This window comes from Lontra canadensis, unplaced genomic scaffold (genome assembly GCF_010015895.1).
Source record: "Lontra canadensis isolate GAN:19392208 unplaced genomic scaffold, GSC_riverotter_1.0 scaffold2, whole genome shotgun sequence".
Classification (NCBI taxonomy): Eukaryota; Metazoa; Chordata; class Mammalia; order Carnivora; family Mustelidae; genus Lontra; species Lontra canadensis.
The window spans coordinates 5,367,794-5,390,079 of record NW_022630996.1 but is presented as its reverse complement, the minus strand read 5'-3'; the positions used below and the strand labels follow the sequence as shown (position 1 = coordinate 5,390,079).

The 22,286-nt window shown below is 39.9% G+C and overlaps 1 protein-coding gene across 2 annotated transcripts in view; it reads left to right on the top strand.

The window, feature by feature from the left end:
• MGAM (maltase-glucoamylase) overlaps positions 1–9,623 on the top strand; it is a 67,551-nt gene extending 57,928 nt beyond the window's left edge. The window contains exons 43-47 of one of the 2 annotated variants that reach the window (XM_032867280.1): positions 3,249–3,373; positions 4,426–4,514; positions 5,964–6,013; positions 6,604–6,774; positions 8,718–9,623. In XM_032867280.1, coding sequence (XP_032723171.1) covers positions 3,249–3,373; positions 4,426–4,514; positions 5,964–6,013; positions 6,604–6,774; positions 8,718–8,792 — 510 coding nt within the window. In that variant the 3' untranslated portion in view covers positions 8,793–9,623. Of the gene's footprint in view, positions 1–3,248; positions 3,374–3,919; positions 3,952–4,425; positions 4,515–5,963; positions 6,014–6,603; positions 6,775–8,717 lie in introns of those variants that run through there. The other variant, XM_032867291.1, reaches the window with a different exon arrangement.
• Positions 9,624–22,286: the final 12,663 nt, after the last annotated feature.

Genomic DNA, 22,286 nt, shown 5'->3' with positions numbered 1-22,286 from the left:
GGGCAGTATGTAAAATGTACGTGGAGGTATGAGACCCAACCCTTGTGTGGCGAGCAACATAAGTGCATTTAGAAATGCAAGATGAACACATCATTCTCTGTCTGGAACATTTCTAGGCTGGTCTGAGCCCCCAGAGACTCAGCTGGGAGAATGGAGCCTTTCAAAGTAACCTCAGGGCCATGTCCTCTTGTAGGCACACAAGTCAGGCTTTATTCTTGAGGAAGAATCAAAGGTGGTGTTTCCTCTCCCTATAGCCAAGCCTGGTCTAATAACTTTTCTGAGGAGAGCAAAGCAGAGGATTCGAAATACAGGAAAAGGAGACATATAGGAAAAGGAGGACAAGAGCCAGTGGATTTGTGGTGGGATTAAGGGAAAACTAGACAAGGACAATGGAAGTCTTGCTCCTCTTCTCTGTCTCAGGGAGCCGAGTCCTTCCCTGACACCTTCTCCTTTCTTTTTCTTTTTTCTTTTTTTAAAATTTAATTTCTTTTCAGTGTAACAGAATTCACTGTTTATGCACCTTCTCCTTTCCACCACTCTTCCCTTTATTTTTGCTGGGCTGAATCTGTCCTCTGGAAGCCCTCATTAAGACTCAGCTATGTGGGGGCACCTGGGTGTCTCAGTGGATTAAAGCCTCTGCCTTCCGCTCAGGTCACGGGATTGAGCCCCTTATCGGGCTCTCTGCTCAGTGGGGAGCCTACTTCCTCCTCTCTCTGCCTGCTTCTCTGCCTACTTGTGATCTCTGTCTGACAAGTAATTAAATAAAATCTTAAAAAAAAAAAAAAGACTCAGCTATGTGGTTCGCAACCAGAGCTTTCCAGGAGGGGGCAGCCAACTGTTTTTAAGCAAGCTAGCCTTGCTCCTGAATTTGCATGTTGACTGCTCCGTTCACTCCCCGTCAGTGATTCTGAGTACACTGAGGTTCCCTCGTGCAGGGCCAGCACTAGGGTGCAGCAAGGGAGGTGCCTGGGCAGGGATGGAAAGCCTGGGAGAAAACACAAGGACGCCCAGCTTAGCTTATAACCACTTTTTGCACAATTTTTTTGCTATTTGTGCAATGGATCTTGGGAATTAGCAAATGCCTCGAAGGAAGGATAGGTGAAGAATGAATGATATATCTTGGTTGTTCCCATTTCTCAAGGATCGTGGCTCCTATCATAGCGGCCTTGGTAGCTGTGAATTCCCATCCCCACACTCTCCTGCCTATGCTCATCTGACCAGCAGAAGCCAGAAGGTCCCCTTAGTGCTTGGCCTTTAGGCCTCACTTGTTTTATGAAGTAGCAGGTGCCTTGAAGGCACGACAGGTTGATGTGCTTCATAGAGTGGGTCTACTTCAGTAAACCTGGCTCTTCATCTATGCCGAGTCTTAGTTTCTCCAAATAAGGTACAAACCCAGCAATTTACAGCTCCTTCTAGAGCTCTCTGCCTATCTCAGGCACGCCTCTGTGCTTGATCATTCTGTGAAGTGTCTTTTCCCTATTACCCCTCCTTTCTGTCCTTCTGGGCACTGCGGTTTGTAGACTTTATTTGGGAGAGGTGGAGGCATGGGACTACTTACCTATGTTTATGAAGCTTAAAAGTAGGCAATGTGTATGAATCAAAGTTTTTATCTACCTGTGGCCATTTTCTTTGTTTACAGTATAGACATATGTCTACATATGTTACATATGTTGGATTCTACATGCAGACATAGGTCTACATGTGTTACATGTGTTAGTTTCTTAAAACAGTGCTTCTCAATCATAATCAATGACTTAAACAGTTGATGCAAATTCTCCCCCGCAAAGGCATTTGGGTTGTCTATTCTTATTTTAATAGTGCTGCTTTGAGATTTTTACCTTACAGTCATATCTTAATGGATATTTAAACAGAAATTTGTTAGACTAGCCTGGTCAGAAACTATTTAAAGTAAAGTAAACAAGCTTGTGATTAATCAAGTATTAGAAATGAAATCATGAGATTAAAATCACAGTGTATTTATGTAACATGTAGTAGAATGGAAATACCATTGAGAGAAATAAGGAATTTGGTAGAGAGATAACTTGACAGTTTTACATGTGTCGAGTTTCACCTGAAGGTGGGATAATCAGTGGAGGAAATGTCATGTTCATCAGATAATGGAGTGAAATGTCATTAGAGATCATAGAATCCGATTTTCTCACGCTATCAGTGAGAAAACCAAGGAAGCCCAGAGATGTGGGGCTGGACCTTTTATTAAACCCTGTAGACTTTGGAGTCCTGAGGCAGGCCGGTGAAGCAGAGTCCATTCCAGGGAGTGTGGCACCCGTCACCCGGCTTCCTTCTGACCACCCACCCCTACGGTCCGTACAGGCAGAATATACCTAAGATGAACATAAGGGACCAAAGCAGAGGAAAGTTATGGTAGCTTACCTCCTTCCCGTTAAAGTAGCAATTATCAAATGGGAGAATTTTGCCTATCAGGGGACATTTGGCAACATCTGGAGACCTTTTGTCACATGTGGTGGGCAAGGTTGGGGAGGTGCTCCTAGCATCTAGGGTATAGACATGGGTAAGCATCCCCAAAACATCTCCCCAAGACAAAAAATTTTCTGGCCACAGATGTCCATAGTGCTAGGGCTGGGAAGCCCTGCCTTAGGCTGAAGAAATGTGGAAGGCTGGTTTCATAGAAACTGAGCTTTATGGCTCTGGGTGAGAGAGGACTTCTCCTGCCACACAGGAGGCAAGAAAAAGATGTTAAACAGAAAGGAAGCTGTAGTGAGTTACAGACGGGGATTTGTAAAGTAAGTCAGTTCATTTTAATTCTTTCTGTCAAGTAGGAGTCAAGGCTTTAGTGAAGTTGGTGAGGGTTGGGGGGGGTGGAGGCAGCGAGAGGAGATGGAGCAGAGACAAAGTGAAAGGTCTGGAAATGCCATTGCATAGTGTATATCAGGAGGCAACAAGAAATAAGTAAAAGGCTCGCTCAGCCTCCTCCAGCACTGCTCTCTGACACAGAAACAGGATGTAGAATGAGGGTAGGCTGAGACGCACACTGCGTTCTCATGGAGTTTATACAGTAAAAAACCCTACAACACAAGGGGTGCTGACATGATGTTGCAGCAACAATGTGAGAGTCCACACAGCCACTGAGTGAGTGGAGGTGCATACTAAGCTGTGTGCTGAAGGGTCACGGATGGGCACCAAGTCCAGAAGAGTGGACGAGGTGTCTGGTAAAGGTGTCGTTCAGTGAGGTGTGTTCTCAGCCTGTCTTTCCTTCTTCTGGCCCACAGGGTAGGGACATTGGAGCAAGGGGAGAGTGGAAGTCCTTGGAGGCCCCTCTTGACCACATTAATCTTCACGTCCGTGGGGGCTACATCCTGCCCTGGCAAGAGCCTGCACAGAACACGCACTTAAGGTGAATGACAAGGGACAGAGCTTCTCTTTTACCTGCCAGTTAGCTCAGATCCTGGTGAAGCCCACCAATTTGTAAGCAGTACCATCAGACCCCAAAAGAATTTTACTATAGATTTTTGTTTGTTGGTTTGTTCATGTTTTAACCTTGACTTATACTCTTTGAATAATTATTAACAACTATTTTGGATTTAAGTGGGTGAGATGATAGATCTAATTTTTCATACTTGAAATGGAAGTTAAACAAGGAGCAACCTGATTCATACTAGTTTTAGAAGACTCTCTGGATCTTAATTGACTCTGCTAAGAAAACTATGGCTGAGAAATTGTGTAAACCACACTGCAACTGAAGCTTGAGGCTGAGATTACTCACATACAGGATTTTAGATTTCTAGACCTTAGTTTATACAATAATTAATAATAGCTAACATCAAGTGAATGCTTGCTCTGTGCCTAGAACTATACTAATATGGAGGTTTCTACTTGGAAATTATTTATTTTTCTTAACAAAAAAATTTGTGGTGTAAATACTATCATCCCCATTTCACAGATGAGCAAAGAGAGGCTTCAAGTGGTCACACAGTAAGTAGTTCAGCAGGGACTAAAATCCATGTCTGTCTGATGTCAAACTAAAATTCTTAGAGCCATAGCCATTTGATTAAAAAATTTCAGTTAAAAACTGAATAACTTAAGACATTTATAAACAGCTCACTGTACATGTGCTTAGGAAATTGGTTCATGAAAAAAGAAAGATCACATCAGGATTTTTCTCACAGAACCAGTGAATTTGCTTGTAGTTTGGTGTGGTACTTTTAGAGCACTTATAGGATTGTAGAGCTTTAAAGGAAAATACATTCATTCATTCATTCAGTCATTCATTCCTGACATGAAATCATACAGCCACTGGAGACAGAGCTAGTACTAGATCTCAGGTGTCTTGAATCCTAATACCCAGTCTTTATACCATGAAGCACTTCCCTTATGTGTCTATGAAAACCCTTGGTTTGTGGTAGTGGTTTTGTTTTTAGCTAATGACTCTTTCCTACCTCACTGCAGCCGTCAGAAATTCATAGGCTTCAAGGTTGCCTTAGATGATGAGGGGACTGCTAAAGGCTGGCTCTTCTGGGATGATGGGGAAAGCATTGGTAAGTAGGGTTGCCTTGGATTTGTGTCAATACCACTGACTAGGGGACACGCCTGCTTTATATCTTTGCCACATCAAAATAGTTTTGCATTCTTAAACATAGCCATTTGTTATTTCAAGTGTATAATACCTATTGTATATGATCCTTATGCCTCATATAAATGAAGTGTAGCTCTGAATCTGTTGCCATTACCCAACTTTCCTAATTCTCTGTGTGAGACCACAGCATGGAAGCCAATGGGAATCTGCTACCATGTGGTATAGGCACATTCCCTAATTTCATGGTTTACTGTCCCAACAAGAAAGGCAGTACCTTTATCAGCTGTGCTATTTATTTGGGATGATTTTCCACTAGGAGTTTATAGGAACTGGTAAACTCTTGGGAGGAAGGCTTACCTTCCATAGCTACGTCTAAGCCAATGCTGTCCAGTACAGTAATGGAAATAGACTGTATCTGATTGCCCAATATGGTAGCCATTGGCATAGATGGCTATTGCATACTTGAAATGTGACAAGTGCATCCCAGGAACTGAATTTTTAATTTTATTTAATTGTAATTAATTGTAATTTAAATAGATACATACTGCCAGTGGCTGCTATCTTGGAAGGCACAGCTCTAGAGGAGAGCCAATGCCCTCTGATTGAGTGGTAAGCAAATGAGTGAGAGATAGAATATGGGGAAGAGTGACCAAGCCCCAAAAGTAGGAGGTAGGTTGTGGATGTGTGTGCTAGACATGCCGAGCCTCATATTCTCCCCAAACCTGTGGTGTACATTAAGGATAAAGGACAAAGAAGTCTTCTCTATGGTTTTTCTTGGTCTCTGGAGATTGTGTTTAAAAAATTACCCCATATTGGGGCACCTGGGTGGCTCAGTGGGTTAAAGGCTCTGCCTTCAGCTCGGGTCATGATCCCAGGTCCTGGGATCGAGCCCCACATCGGGCTCTCTGCTCTGTGGGGAGCCTGCTTCCTCCTCTCTCTCTGCCTGCCTCTCTGCCTACTTGTGATCTCTGTCTGTCAAATAAATAAATTAAAAAAAAATTACCCCATACCTCTCAAAATAAGCTGACCAAGCTGACCAAAATAAGCTGACCATCAACAGTGTTGATGTTCGTGACAGGGGTGTACATGCACATATGCACACATTAGTGTAGGAATCGAGAAATTCTGAGGTGACTAGGAAGATGTTGAGAATGGTAGGCCATGAGAAAGAGAAGCGGATTAAGAGTGGTGTCAGGAAACTGCATTCTTCTATGAGATGACCCTGTTAGATGCATCTGTACATACTTATTTCAAACATTTTGTGTAAATGGAGTTTGGGGGAAAAGTCTGACTGATCTCACAAAACTCTGTAAAGAAGAAAAGTAAAATGAAGAACAAAAATCACCCCCACTTTCTCAACAAGTAAGCAATTGGAATTTGAGAACATGCTTACCTCGTTGCTTATTTGCAGATACCTATGGAAAAGGACTCTATTACCTGGCCAACTTTTCTGCCAGTCAGGTGAGTATGCCTGATATCATGAAGGGAAAAAAGAGTTCTGTTGGCTTAGTTTGATGCCAGATATCATAAGGACATAAAGTACTGCCTAGAATCTCCTCCCTGCTCCTTTTGTTCATTTGCATCCTTTCCTTCCTCTGAAATTCAGATGGAAATTTAGTATGTTCTTGGGAGTTTTCTGTGATGAAACCTATTCATATTTCATCAGTAAGTTCTTCCAGTTCAGCAAGGCACAGACAGAGCGATTGTTTCTATGTTATTTAACCCTTGTTCCTATGTTGCCCTGCAATGGTCTGCATGTATTGTGACTTCTCTACATGTAGAACAGAAGGTTGCTGATAGCTTAGACTCTTTGTCTTCTTAGAGTTCAGGGCAAATCTAGAGACACTGTGAGTACTTAGCCAATGCAAAGTTGCATGATGGTTGGAAGCGGGAGAGAGAGGGCTGAAGTCACAGTCTGCATTATCCAAGGACACAAGATGGTGACTTTCATGTTGTCTTACTTCATGATCTGCATTTGTTTCTAAAAAACGTTGAGAAAATTTAAATGAATTTTGTTTCCCCCCCGGTTTCTTTTTATCTTTAATTAACAGAATATGATGCAGAGTCATATAATTTTCAACAAATACATCACTGATTCAAACCCTTTGAAACTGGGCTACGTTGAGATCTGGGGAGTGGGCAGTGTTCCCATTTCCAGGGTCAGCATCTCTGTGAGCGGCATGGTGATAACGCCCACCTTCAATTATGACCCCGTGACACAGGTTTGTGACCAGTGAAAAGTCCTAATGGCATATTCCAGTCCAGTCCTAGGGTAGTTCCTGCCCACCTCTCTTCCAAATGACAGGCTTTTCTATAGAGCCCTTTAGGAAGCTCTCTGTGTTCAGTGTGCCAACAGTGTATAGCCTGGAGATGAAGGGAAAATTCCCGACTTATCATTTGGAATTGAGGGTCTGGATCCTTGTTTTGCATATATGTTTTCTTGTCTGCAAATTTATGTAAAACTTTGTCTTTACTCCTTCACCTCGCTTCAGAAATGTACTTTCCAAATAGCTTGAACTGCCATATTCCATCAAATATAAGACACCATCAGTTAAACATGCCCCATAATTTCATGTGCCATGAAGAAGGAAAAAAGGATTACAGAGTATGACACAATGCTTTTGTATCATTTAAAATTTATACTTTAAACAAATACTTTTGCAAATACTTCTGCAAGTTTCTTTAAACAAAGATTTTTATCATTTTAATGTTAGAGATAATATAGAGGAAAATATTAGGTAGAGATCCATAAACATTGATAAATCTTCATCAAAGTAATTTAGATGAGGTAGACTCTGCATGTAAAGGAATACTAGAAATGCCTTAACCTTGTGCACCTGGGTGGTTCAGTGGGTTAAGTGTCTGCTCAAGTTATGATCCCAGGGTCCTGGGCCACATGTTGGACTCCCTGCTCAGAACGGAGTCTGCTTCTCCCCCTCCCTCTCCCCTTCCCCCTGCTTGTGCTCTCTCTCTCTCTCATAGATAAATAAAATACTTTTTTAAAAAAGAAATGCCTTAACCAGTTAGTATCACAGAATCTTATTATTCAAATTTTTATGTAAATATTATAAATTATTTTATTTACTATTATTTAAAAGAAAAATATGTGGTATGAATGGGTTAAGGAGTTTCCTCTGTGCTATCAGAGGCATTGGTGATACATCATTTCATAAAAATTCTTTCACTAGCATCTGTGGGATTTTCTCCAGACAAAGCAAATGCTTTATACAAGTCTTAATCCAAGTAATTTCCTGATCTTACTATAAGCCAGGTTTCCTATTCTTTCCTAAAATAATGCCTAAGTGGTTTGTAGTACACCTAGTCATAATACCAGTAATAGCTATGAAGTTCATGCATGCACAGACAATACCAAGTATCATGAATGCTGCTTAGCTCACAGTAATTCTAAGGCTGTTAACTGCAAAACACATTCTGATTTCATGAATGTTAAAATTGTGGAAAATCTGCATCTTGGGATCAATGCAGTATAGTGTTTCCAACATCTATCCTCATGGTAAATAGATCTTTCTGGGTGTGCTTGCTTTTTGCTTTTTCCTGGACTGGTTTTCTTTCATAATCCTTCCTGATTAGAAGGCCTGAAACAAAAGTTTTCCTTCAGTTTTGTATTTTTAACTCATTTCCTCATATTTGTGGCTTTCTTGTCAACCAACTTCCCCAACTTTGCCAAGGTCTCATAAAGGAATTTGCCCACTTTTGTTGTTGACCCACTCCTGGACTGTCACACTAGCTACTGACGGCACCCGCAGTGACGCTTTATGGAAAGCATTTACCTAGAAAAAAAGTTGACCTGTTGGACTTTCACTGGGCAATCACCAAGTAACTATGGGGGAACAGGAAAAGGAGGAAATCCAAGGAGGGTTCTGAGGAATGGAAATAAAGACGTCTCCAATTTTCAGGGCAGTTGTTACTCTGCAGGGGTTGCGATTGCATAGTTTAGGGCCTGTTGTCTTCTCCCTATTACTGAACAAGTTTGTACTTTAAGGAATCAAGAAATAGCCTCCTCACCTGAGGGCTGCCTGACAGCTAAGCAATGAATTGTGAAAGTAGCAGAGGGCATGTGGACTGTTGGCTTGTATCTGATTCATTTGAATGCAGGGAATTTCAATTATCAGATGCCCACTCCTTTTCCTTTGGTTCCCAACAGGTGTTAAGCATTGATGTGACCACCAGAGACATCAGCCTCCATAATTTCATTTCACTGACGTGGAGCACTCTTTGAATTTTTAGAACAAGATCTTAATTAAGAACAGCTTTGGAACTACTTATATTTCATGCTCATAAAATTATTGTGTGTTCTTAATTGGTTCTTGCTTAGTATGGGTAAAGTATTTTATTAATTTTGTTATATATTTTGTCTGTGTCTTAGCCCTGTGGTATAGGCCATAGGGAAGTGTGGGAGGTCTATGGGTTGTCTTCCTGTTGATAAACATGATACTGATGGCTCATCATACAATATCTACTGAGGATGAACTGGGTCCATGATGAAGGTGTGTGTGTGTGTGTGTGATCAGGGATGGGCTCCACTCTTGCTAAATACACAAGATAAAGCTTGCCAGCACAGTTCCAGGTCCTGTGGTTGACTAATGCCTCACGAGAGTATGCAGAAAGAACATCTGCTAGTTGTTTATAGGGAGAGGGGAGCAATTGGCTGAGAGCATGATATGAGAGGAAAGAAAGGAAATACAGGAAAGGTTAGCAGGAAGGATGAGAGGAAACAGAAGATGGTGATAAAAAATGATCATGACAGGTAATATGAAAACACAAAAATCTAAGTAATGGTAGCCTCATGGGAAGGGCCAACTCACATGAAAGCCAGAAGACAGATGGGGGAACACAGAATATGGAAGGAGAGGTGAGGATGAGATTGAAGCAGGCAAAACTGAAGAAAAGAGTTTGAATGTAAAAAATGTAACTTATTTTTGCAGTGATATGCTTTGAAATGTGTAAATCTTATTTCTTTGCTCTGTGCCTAATGTGTATAACCACAGTTGACACAAATGCATGCAACTTAAATGCCAGAGAAAAATAAAACAAGCAAATTTACAAAAGATTTTGAATTTTATGATATTATTACCCTAGGTAACCTACCTTTGGGGTTAAGTCTCACTGTTTGGCAAACCCTTGTAAGTTGGTCTTATTGTCTTTGGGATCAGAGTTCCTGCAGTCTAACCACTGATGGATTTATGACTATCCACCCTTTCTCTCACACCTCTGGAATGGGTTTTTCTTAAGATTCAGGTTTATGGGAGCCTTTATTTGGGTTGTGGTGGTTGTTTTACTCATCATAGCAACTGGCAAAATGTCTGGGAAAATGTCAATTGGCAAAAACAGAATTTGCAACACGATTGGTTAAAACCTGAGATAGCTAAAATTTGGGATAAAGAAATGATGTATTAGTGTTCAACAGAGATATTTACTTTTAGTATTCATTGAATAATGAGTGTATTGGAAACAAGTGTGTATACTTCCCTAAGTATTTTTTTCTTTTTTAAACACCAGGAATGCATCCTATTTTAAAGATACCCTATTATATTAAAATACATTTATATGAATATTTAAAAAATTTAATATAATAACATGGGGCAATTTTTAATGATCACATTAAATAACAAGATCTAGTGGTGGGCTTCATAAGGTCGTAATTTCAATGTCATGATCAGCATAAACAATATTTTGAGATACCTACAATAATTTTCATAAAATGATATGAAAATATCTGTGATTCTATTTTTGAGAGACTGACATATACTGCTAACACTGCCATGCTCTGCTATCTACATTTATAATCTAAGAAAATGCTAAATCTCGGTTAGAAATTAGTGAACAAAGACGTATTTTCCCCATCAATATTTGAAGATTCCCTAAATTATACTCCTTGGAATTCTGGGGGTCCTAATTCAAGAATTCCCAGATTAAGGCACATCTGTTTCTCAGACTTTAGTTTAGCAACTGGGTCCCTATGTAGCTCTCACTGTTGTAAGAGTTCCCAAGCCTCTGTCAGTTACCTGTCTTGAATTCATTCAGCCTTTTGGCTTTTAAACAGCCAGTTTCTTATGGACTTGAAGACCTTCATTGTAAGACTGAAAAGATTCTTAGCAGCTCTGGGAAGGGTATCAGTGAAGGAATTGGGTCTGTGGCTCTATTAGTGTCTCTTTCTGAGCAGAGCTGTCCTCCAGTCCCTGGACCTACCAGTTGAGCATTTTCTGCTGCTTTTATGTGAATGAAAAGAACTCAGAAGCAATCTTTAGGGCCAGGGACTTGGTTAAATCACTTTGTCTCTCTGGGATCATGCCTCCTCATCTGCAAACTTCTAGTGCCAGAGTAAAGCTGTGATATCCTAACTCTAGAAAGGGGCTCTGCATTGCGCTCTAGGAGAGGGAAGAAGGTAGACTGGCAGGGATCTGAGCTCCCCATCCTGGCTTCAATCATTTACTCAGTTACATACTGGAATTCTATTTGAATAAAGAATTCTAAATATAGAGACTGTCTTTTTTCCATTGTATATCCTTCCTGCTTTGTCGAAGATTAGTTGACCATAGAGTTGAGGGTCTATTTCTGGGTTCTCTATTGTGTTGCATTGATCTATATGTCTGTTTGGGTGCCAATACCATACTGTCTTGATGATGACAGCTTTGTAATATAGCTTGAAGTCAGGCATTGTGATGCCACCAGCTTTGGTTTTCTTTTTCAATGTTTCCCTGGCCATCCTGAGTCTTTTCTGATCTATAGACATTTAAGGATTGTTTGTTCCAGCTCTGCAAACAATGTCAATTGTATTTTGATAGGGATTGCATTGAATATATTGATTGCTCTGGGCAACATAGACATTTTAATAATGTTTGCTTTTCCATTCCATGAGCATGGAATGTTTTTCTATCTCTTTAAGTATTCCTCAATTTCTCTCATAAGTGTTCTTTTTTTTTTTTAAGATTTTATTTATTTATTTATTTATTTGTCAGAGAGAGAGAGAGAGAGAGAAAGCACAAGCAGGCAGAGGCAGAGAGACAAGCAGGCTCCCTGCTGAGCAAGGAGCCCCACACAGGACTCGATCCCAGGATCCTGAGATCATGACCTGAGCTGAAGGCAGCGACTTAACCGACTGAACCCCCCAGGCGTCCCTCTCATAAGTGTTCTGTAGTTTCTAGGGTACAGGTCCTTATCTCTTTGGTTAGGTTTATTCTTAGGTATCTTATGGTTTTTGATGCAATTGTAAATGGGATCAATTCCTTAATTTTTCTTTCTTCAGTCACATTGTTAGTGTACAGAAATGTAACTGATTTCAGTGCATTGATTTTGTATCCTACCACATTGTGAATTGCCGTATGAGTTCTGGCAATTTTGGGGTGGAGTCTTTCAGGTTTTCCACATAAAGAATTATGTTATCTCTGAAGAGTGAGAGTTTGACTTTTTCTTTGGCAATGAGATTGGACCATTCTCTTACACCATACACAAAGATGAAATCAAAATGGATGAAAGACCCAAATGTGAGACGGGAATCCATCAAAATCTTAGAGAAGAACACTGGCAGTAATGTCTTTTATCTCGGCCACAGCAACTTCTTGCAAGACATGCCTCTAAAGGCAAGGGAAACAAAAGCAAAAATGAACTATTGTGATTGCATCAAGATAAAAATCTTCTACACTGCAAGGGAAACAGTCAACAAAACTAAAGGCAACTAAGGAATAGAAGAAGATATTTGCAAATAACGTAACAGATAAAGGGCTGGTATCCAAGATCTGTAAAGAACTTATCAAACACCACACCCCAAAACAAATAATCCAGTAAAGAAATGGGTAGAAAACATGAACAGACACGTCTCCAAAGAAGACATGCAGATGGCCAGCAGACACATGAAAAAATGGTTCACATCACTTGTCATTGGGGAAATACAAATGAAAACCACAATGAGATACCACCTTACACACCAGTTAGAATGGCTAAAGTCAAGACAGGGAAAAACAAGTTTTGGTGAGGATGTGGAGAAAGGGAAACCCTCTTACACTCTTGATGGGAATATAAGATGATATAGCCACTCTGGAAAACAGTAAGGAGGTTCCTCAGGAAGTTAAAAATAGAGCTACCCTATGACCCAGCAATTGCACTACTGGGTATTTACCCCAAAGATACAGATGTAGTGAAAAGAAGGGGCTCCTGCACCCCAGTGTTCATAGCAGCAATGTCCACAATCGCCAAACTGAGATGTCCTTCAACAGATGAATGGATAAAGAAGATGTGGTTCATATATACAAGGAAGTATTACTCAGCCATCAGAAAGGATGAATACCTACCATTTACACTGATATGGATGGAATTGGAGGGTATTATGCTAAATGAAAGAAGGCCATCAGAGAAACACAATTATATCATACGATTTCACTCATAGGTAGAATATAAGGAATAACACAGAGAATCATAGGGGAGGGGAGGAAAAACTGAATGTGGAGAAATCAGAGGAAGCAAACCATGAGAGACACTTAACTCTGGGAAACAAATTGAAGGCTGTGGAAAGGGAGGTGAGTGGGGGCATGGGGTAACTGGATGGGCATTAAGAAGGGCACATGATATGATGAGTGCTGGGTGATACATGCAACTAAAGAATCATTGAACATTACATCAAAAACTAATGATGTACTATATGTTGGTTAATTAAATTTAAATTTAAAAAAATAAATAAAGAATTTTAAGTATATGTGCTGTATATGTATACATATATGCTTAATATATAAAAGTCTATATAACATACTTAAATTTTTTATTCATGTGGACTATATATCATATACATTTCATATAACATATTTGTGTAAAACATTTGAAAATTAGTACACCAAATCAGCAATTCCACAAATACTTTGGTTCCAGCACCTCTTTATACTCTTAAAAATAATTGAGGATTCCAGAGCTTTTGTTCATGAGGTTTTATCTATTGATATTTATCATATTAAAAATTAAAGTAGTTAATTATAGACCTAAAATTAATGTTACACTGTATGTTAACAACTGGTATTTAAATAAAAACTTGGGAAAAAAAATAATGTCTACACATGGAGCCATATACAATTGTGGCTACCTTGAAGCAGACCTTGTAACATGGACCTACATTTGTAACTCCTGGCCAACTATTACGGGAAAGGTTGGAGTCTTTTTGAGATATTCTCTCTCCCTAAAACCACATAATTTCCCTTTATCTCTTTGTAGGTATGCTGAAACAAAAAAAAATCTGAAACCCTCTCACTTAAAGAGGAAGAAAATTCATTCCATTTCTTATTAAAGCATATTTTTAATGATCTAATATTATCTCATCTATTAATAACATTAATTACTATAGGTACCTACAAAGACAAGGTTGTGTTGGCCTTGACAGGTATGGTCCAAGTGTCAGTACCTTTCCCTTCTTGTCATTATAGCAATTTCATTGAGATTTTTGCATCTTTCATTGGAGGATGGTGCTTTGAAAGTTAAGGGTCATGCATATTGTTGGTTTCTGTCTTGATGATTCAACTCTCTGCTTGCTTTGATTACTTTGTAAGTTTTGCCAAAAGCTAACTTCACCATGCCTTCTTACTAATAAACAATTGGAAGATACTGGGTTGCATGCTTGTTTCTTCTCTTTAAAATATCTCTTTTTCATTGGTCAACACAATCATGGGACCCAATATCTTCCAGTTGCTAGTTAGTAAGAAGGGATGGCAAAGTTAGCTAATTTCTGCACTTCTGGAAACAGATTATAGCTGGAATTGTCAGTTAGTACTGAAATGTGAATGATGTCATAAGTGAGCATGGGATGAGGGGAGCTAAGAGTAAAGTACCACACAAAGAATAGAATGATCTTATGTAGTAGCAAATCTCCTTTCTTGATCTTTTGCCAAGATGTTGTCCTAATTTGAAATGAGATCCAAGTACATTTTCCCTCTAACAGAGGCTCTCTTTTACTGGAGCAAAAGATAAGGCATTTATGTCATTCCCGAAGTTCAAAAAAGTAGAAACCAAGTTTCTGTGTGTATGTGTGTATATGCTTTCCATACACTGAGGATTTGAAGCAAACAAGGACTACTACGGCCACTATATTACTATGGATCTTAGATGCCATTGAAAGATGGCATGCCCTCATATATTGTTATATATAGGGTAAATAACCATATATCCTCATATATTGATGGTAGAAATGTAAAATGTTGTCTGTCACCATTTTGGAAAATGCAGTTCTTCATAAAGTTAAAGATAGCGTTCCCATATGACCCAGAAATTTCACTCTGAGGTGTGTCCCCAAAAGAATTGAAAATATATATCCACACAAAAACTTGCACATGTTTATAGCAGTATTGCTCCTAAAAGCAAAAAAAAAAAAAAAAAAGAAAAAAAAAAGAAACAACCCAAATGTACATCAACTGATGAATATATAAATAAAAATGTAATATATTGATGTAATGAATATCATCCAGCTGTAAAAAGGAATAAAGAATTGATACCTGAGGGCACTTAATATGTATAACAATATGGTTGAATTTTGAAAACATTATGCCAAGTGGAAGAAGCCAGACACAAATGGCTGTATATTGTATGATTCTATTTATATGAAATGTTCAGAATAGGTAAATTCATAAAGATAGAAAGTAGATTAGTGGTTGCAGGGATTGAGGAGAGGGGAATGGGGAATGACCTTGAATGAGTGATGGATTTCTTTTGGAATGATGAAAATGTTCTGCAGTTAGATAGTGGTGACTTTTGCAAAACTCTGTAAATATACTAAAAACCACTGAACTGTATATTTTGCAAGGGTGAATGTCAAGGCATATGAGATATGTTCAGTACAAAAGTAACACACTTTAGCTAGCTTAAGAACAAAAAAGAATCTTGAAAGATTTTCATGACTCATTGAAACTCCAGGAGGACTAGATTGTCAGGTTTATAGGCTATGTGGCTAGGTACTGCAGCCTGATTACCTTGTAGGAGATTCCACTGCCATGGTCCTTAGCATTTGTCTGGCAGCTTATACCACCTATACCGACCGTAGGATGCCACTAGGTCCCCAGTCCCTGCTGCCTCTGAAACAATGTCTCTTCACCATTCTGGATTCATAGGCACATCTCATTGGCCGAGCACAGACAACCTGTCTCTACCTTGGCTGAAAGGAAAATTGTGAAAGAGAATTTCTAGCCTCTTACTTGGGAGCAGGGGGACAGAATCCCCAAGGTGGAAAGTTCCTTAAATATTAGAAGTTTTTTAAAGGTGCCAAACAGTCAAAGAGCATGACACATTTCCAGTAGTGGTATCTTCTCACTTTAAGATTATATAACATCTACTTTGATGGCGCTTATTTTATTGAGAACATTTGATGGGAATGCTTACGTAAATTAATATCTGAGTTACTCAAAAGAACTTTGGTGGTTTTATTAAAAAAAAAAAGAAAGTAGAAAACAAAAATAAAAATAAAGCAGGAAGAAGCACAGATGCTGTTTAACTCCTCCACTGCCAAAATGAAGAGAAAACCACTGGCAATGTTACCTGTCTAACTCTGTCTAGCTCACTACATGGCAAATACCTCAAGCATGTGACCAATTTGACAAAAGGATTACCAGTACTCATTAACTAACCATGAACCATTTAACCTCATAGAAGTTTTTCACAAGAATATTTTAAAATAAAGACACAATGAGAAACCACCTTACACCAGTTAGAATGTGGATGTGGAGAAGGGGGAAACCCTCTTACACTGTTGGTAGGAATGCAAGCTGGTACAACCACTCTGGAAAACAGTATGGAGGTTCCTCAAGAAGTTAAAAGTAGAGCTACTTTACAACCCAGGAATTGTACAGCTAGGTATTTATCCAAAGGGTACAAACATAGTGATCCCAAGGGGCACCTGCACCTCAGTGTTCATAGCAGTAATGTCTATAATAGCCAAAATGTGGAAGGAGAGGATATGTCCTTCAACAGATGAATGGATTTACTCAGCCATCAGAAAGGGTGAATATGTTTACATTGACATGGATGGAACTAGAGGGTATTGTGCTGAGAGAAATAAGTCAGTCAGAGACACAGTTATCATATGGTTTCACTCATGTGGAATCTAAGGAATAGTGCAGATAATCATAGGGGAAAGGAAGGAAAACTGAATGGGAAGAAATCAGAGAGGGAGACAAACCATGAGAGACTCTTGACTCTGGGAAACAAACTGAAGGTTGTGGGAAAGGGAGGTGGGTCGGGGGGATGGGCTAACTGGGTGATGGGCATTAAGGAGGACATGTGATGTGATGAGCACTGGGTGTTATATGCAATTAGTGAATCATTGAACATCAAAAACTAATGATGTACTATATGTTGGCTAATTGAATTTAAAAAAAGAAGAAAAAAAGACTTTGGGAGACAAAATGAAAAAAAGGAACAATGTGGGTAAACCAAGCAAGAGCTATTCATTTTTTCATTTACTTATTCAAGAAATAGCTACATATTTATGTTGGGCAGAGTGTTAAGCACAGGATCTGCAGGTATGACTGAAGATGGCCAGCTCCCTGAGCACTTCAGGCTATGTGGATAGACAAGCAAGAATAATGCAGTGTGACAAGCAAAGTAATTGGATATGAACAGGAACACAGAAAAAGCATAACTATTAGAACAAAAGCCCAACTTCCCCTTTTATTAACAAATGGAGCTTTCTCTAAGTCATAATAAGGAAAGCAAAGGCCCTTTATGGTTAGCTGGAAAATGCACTCCTCTCCTCCAATCGCCATCAAACTTACAGTGCAATAAATCAATCCTGGCAGAAGCTGTCTATACCAGCCTTGTCACGTCTGCTCAGTGTTCCTCAAGAACCAGTGAGGGATAGACACAGCAAATAAAGCGATACTGCTATGAGGTGAGTACTTTTCTCCATGTATGTGGTGCTTTGAATAAGTAGTGTTCTGTTCTTTTAAATGTCCCTGTCTGCTCTGCTAAATGATCTGGACAACTCAGTGCTTTTCTTCTGGGTATTTTCATTCTTTTCCAGAGACTATGAGGAGTGGGGATGAGATAGTGCATGGAGTACAGGCTGACTGGACAGGAGAGGGGCGTGTGTGTGTTTAACAGATGGGGAGGGTCAAATGCAAGGTGTTCCTCTCTCACTGAGACAAAAAAAAAAAAAAAAAGGAAAGAACAGATAGGATACTTCTGGAAGCTAGCTGAAAGTGACATGGATTGGGGAGTTAGTGAATGCATCTATTTGAGCAGAGAGAGAAATGGTATATGATCATTAAATTCATTAATAATAACCTGGTTTTAGTTGTTCAAAAATTGTGTTTGATAAAGGAGAGTGTAAGAGTGGGTTAGCATAAGAATGGCCATCCTGAAGGCCAGGAAGCCATTTTACTGAGCGACCGGTCCCTAACCGGCCAACATTGAGTAGGTGACTTGAGATAAGAGAAACTAGCTAAAACCTAAAAAACAACTTAATCATATACCACCAGAGCGGTTAGGCGGTGGCGCCACAGGGACCAGATGTTAATGAAAAACAAATAGTTAACTTGCAGAGATCACAATCCTGCAAGACAGGAGTCTCCCTCGGTTTGCAAATGTCCTGGTGATTTACAACAAAATGGCTATCTTTTCAATGGCCCAATTTCCAGAGAAAAATGGCTCAGTTCCTTGAGGCCTGGTGTCGCCCTCCCCACCATAAAACTGAAGGAGGCTGAGGCAGAAGGAAATGTAAATAAAGTTAAATTTCTTCTAAACCTAAATCTCACTTAACCCCAGGGTGACGCTGGGGTGGGAAAACTTAAAGTTAAACTGTCAAAGTGGGGTGTAAGATATGTATGTAGCTATGAAAAAGTGCCTTGAAAATGCTATAAAACCCTTGGCTTTGAGTGCTCAGGGTCCTTGTTGAAACCCGCTGCGCCAGGCAGATAGTTGGACCCCAGCTAGCTGGAAATAAACCTCGCTGTGTGACTTGCATTATCGAGATTGTTCTCTGTCTAATTGAGGGGTGGTCGACTCTGTACCCTAACAGAGAGTAGCTCTGAGGAGGGAGGGCTTCTAAGTAGGAGAGACTTACTACCTTTACAAATCCCCATCTACCTGCTCTCTGCCAGAATGGCAATAGTTCCCAGGGCGGGAAAATGCCTGAGGCTGTCCCCAGAGTCTTCTGAACTTCTTGAGCCCCAGGTATTGAGCCTGCTCCCTGGAAGTTTTCAGGAGCTTTGGAAGAAGTAGTTGCTTTGGGTTTGTAGAGGCTAGGAAGGAAAGTCTCCTTGTGGAGAGACACAATGCTTGGAGAAGGGAAGCTGAGTGACAGACGATTTGCTCGCTGTGGTAGTGAGTCATAGGCTGTATGCATAAGTAACGAAGTCAGGTACAGCAAGCATATGAGTGAGGTTGGTCCCTCAGACTTCTTTCAGTGCCTGAAATTCTACCCTTGGAGATCCAGCCTCTAGATCTGTAAGCTCTGAAGCCTAGGAGACATTGTAGAGAGAGTGCAAATACTCAGACTAGTTTAAGAAGCAGAGCCTCAGTGTTTGCCTCAGTTGTACCACTAGCCATGGTTAGGCAAAATACTCTAACATTGACGTAAAATTGGAATCATAATGCCTGCCTGGTCAACTTTGATGTAGGGACATCATAGGAATATAATATTATATGTTATATACATCTTATAGGGATTAGAGTGAAACTTTGAATAATTTAGAGGAGAGACACCTGATAGATTTAGGTTAACAGGTAAAAACAGTTAATATACTCTAACTTCAGTTCCAAACCCCAATCCTAACTCTGCCCTCCCTTGGCAAATTATATGTAGACCCTTGCTTCTTACCCCCATTTCAAAATTAAGGTGCCTATTACACATTAACCAAAAGCTTGCCTCAATTAAAAAGTGAAACTATGTACATAGGAACTACTTATAGAAATGGTCATGGCAATGGGCCAGGGCTGAGAAGAGCACAAGTACAGGGAAATGCAAAGTTAAAGGAATGTCGAAGTAGGAAAAAGAAAAAAGAAAATTCTTTTTTCACATGGATTTATAGATTATTACTACACAGTTGTTGGTTTGGTATGGTTGGAACATAGGGGAGAGAAGAGGCAGGCCATGCAGGCATAGGAGATGTCACAAAGACCTTTGATTACAAAGCTAAAGAGTTTGTATTTTATTTGGAGAACCACTGAGGACCTGAATATAGGAAGACGAAATAACCCTGTTTTTTGCAGTAAAAAGATTAATCCATCCTCCGATTAGAAGCAAGAAGCCAGTGAGGAAGCTGTGGTCACAGTCCAGGCCAAAAATAATGGCCTGACTAAAGCATTTCCAGTAGGGATGGAGAGGAAGAAACGGATCTGAAAGATATTGAGGAAGAAGTCTGACTGAACTAGTGACTGGCTGTGAGAATTGCAAAAAAGAGAGAAGTCAAAAAGTTATACATATTTTTTAAATGAAATTGTGATTCTGTTCCTCAAGATATTAATTATTGAGGAGAGGCCAATTGGACAGAATTGGTGGAAGTTAGGACTGGGGTGTGGGGAGCAGAGAACACATGTTCAAATGTGTTGAATTTGGTTAAGTGTGTTGGACATCCAGGTGAGATATCTAATAGGCAGTTGCACATATAAATCTGAATTTCTGGGCTAGAAATACAGATTGCACTGCCCTTGGGTGTTATATGAAATCATATGAGTGGTGGAGCTTGCTAAATGAGAGAGGATAGTGGACCTATGTTGAAAATACAGGGAATATCAATATCTTAATGAAACAGGGGACTAAAAGGAAATTGAAGAGGAGCCAGAAAAGTTGGTGAAAACCAAGATTAAATGACAAGGAATCCAAACATAAAGAAATTTTAAGAAGAAGGAGTGGTTGATAGTGCTAGGTGATTAAGAGAGTGCCCATTGTATTCAGCAGCTAAATCACTGGTGACCTTTAGGGGAATTTCAGTGGAATGCAAGAAACAGAAGCCATGCCAGTAATATACAAGGAAGGTAAGGCAGACAGTGCACCATTATCTTTTTGGAAAGTTAGCTCTAAGAGGAAAAAGAAAGTTATAATGGTACCTAGAGAAAGACACAGAGTAATCGTCAGAATTTAGGGCGACTTGGGGCATACTTTTGAGGGGAAAGAGTATATTCAGAGGGAGAGGTTGATAATGCAAGGAAGAGGAAGGATAATTGGTTGCACAAGATTTTTGAGAAATTCCAAGTGTATGAGATCTGTAGAATAGATACAAGGGTTATCCTTAGCAAGAGGAGAGAAAACTCTTCAGTTGAGAAGAGGGGAAAAATAAGTTTACTTAAATACAGATAATTTTTATAGAAAAGCTTGGGTTGAGAAGCAGGGAGATGAAACAGTTTCTTCAAAATAGTTGTTTTGTTTGTAACGTCGGAGATGATACTGGTTGAGAGTAACAGTGTAGGTAACAAAGTTTGGGGCTTGAAAACAAGGATCAATGTTTGAAAAATGAGAGAAGATGGCAAGACTGTCCTTAGGCTTGAAGGCCCAGTATATTTGTCAGAATATGAACCCAGTGGCACCCCCGTTGGGCTGATTGCATAAACCCGGGAGGCAGAAGTTTGGATCAACGGTTTCATTGTATAGATTCAGTTAGCAGATGAGGGAGCAAGGAAGATGAGAGAAATAACAGCTATTGAGGACTATGTCAGGGAAGGGTAATAGCCAGGAGGCTAGGAGGGACTAAGAGATTAAGAGCGAGTGGAACAGAAAAGAAGACTCAATGTGATCAAAGAATAAACAGTGCAATAACAGGATAAAAGGGGATGGGCTCTGCCCAGTAAATAGGAAGTAGAGGCTAAGAGTGAGTTCAGAAATGGAACAATGCTGGAGAGTGATGCGTTCCAGGGCGTAGCCAATGTACAGCTGTGGTGGGAGTAGTGCTGAAGATGGTGGAGAGTCAGTCAAGGAATGACATGGTAAGGGCCGTCATGGGGTTGTGAGACATATGTATAATGTGAGATTTGCTATAATTAGAGCAGAAACTTGGGAGTACCTCCAGAATCTTACGTCTGGAGATGAAGAAATGCACACCCAGATAGTTAAAATGCCTACCTGTTGGTATGCAAGTCAGGGCAAGAACCAAAACATTCTTTGGTTCCCAGTTCACTACACACTCCAATACACCAAATATTTTAAAACTTGGGTCTATGTATGCATGATTGGCAAGGCTAAGGTGAGCCACCAAATTTATATGGGTTTGTGCGCTGTGACCATGCAAGCAAGCATTGTGTTGCAGATCAGGATTAGGTTCAGTCTTAACAGAGTCTTAACAGAATTAATCACTTCTAAATAATTAAACATCTTGCCATAATGGCATGGGAATTGGAATAAGAAGACCAGGATTTCGGTTTTGTTACTTTTTCCTTCCCTGAGTGTACCCTCCACTCTACTGCCCAGAGTGGGTGTGAGGATCAAAGTGGTGTCTAAAAGGGCTTTGTGAAGCACCTCAACCCCTCATCTCTCTCCCGTATTCCGTTCTTTATGTCTGACTTATTCTTTCTTTAGACAATACTCAATTCCTCTGCAGACAAAAAGGCAAGTGTTCTAGAGGTGATGGATGCACAGACTAGAGTTAATTGTAAATACTGTGATGAGTGGAAATAAATATTCTCTGGATTATGTAAGGAGGAATGCTTGTAATTAAGTCATCTTGCAAATGAGTTCACATTCTAATCATGATGCCTCTCCTTTTGGATTGATGGAACTTTGTGGTTTGCTTAAATCCCATTATCTGTGTCCATCTAG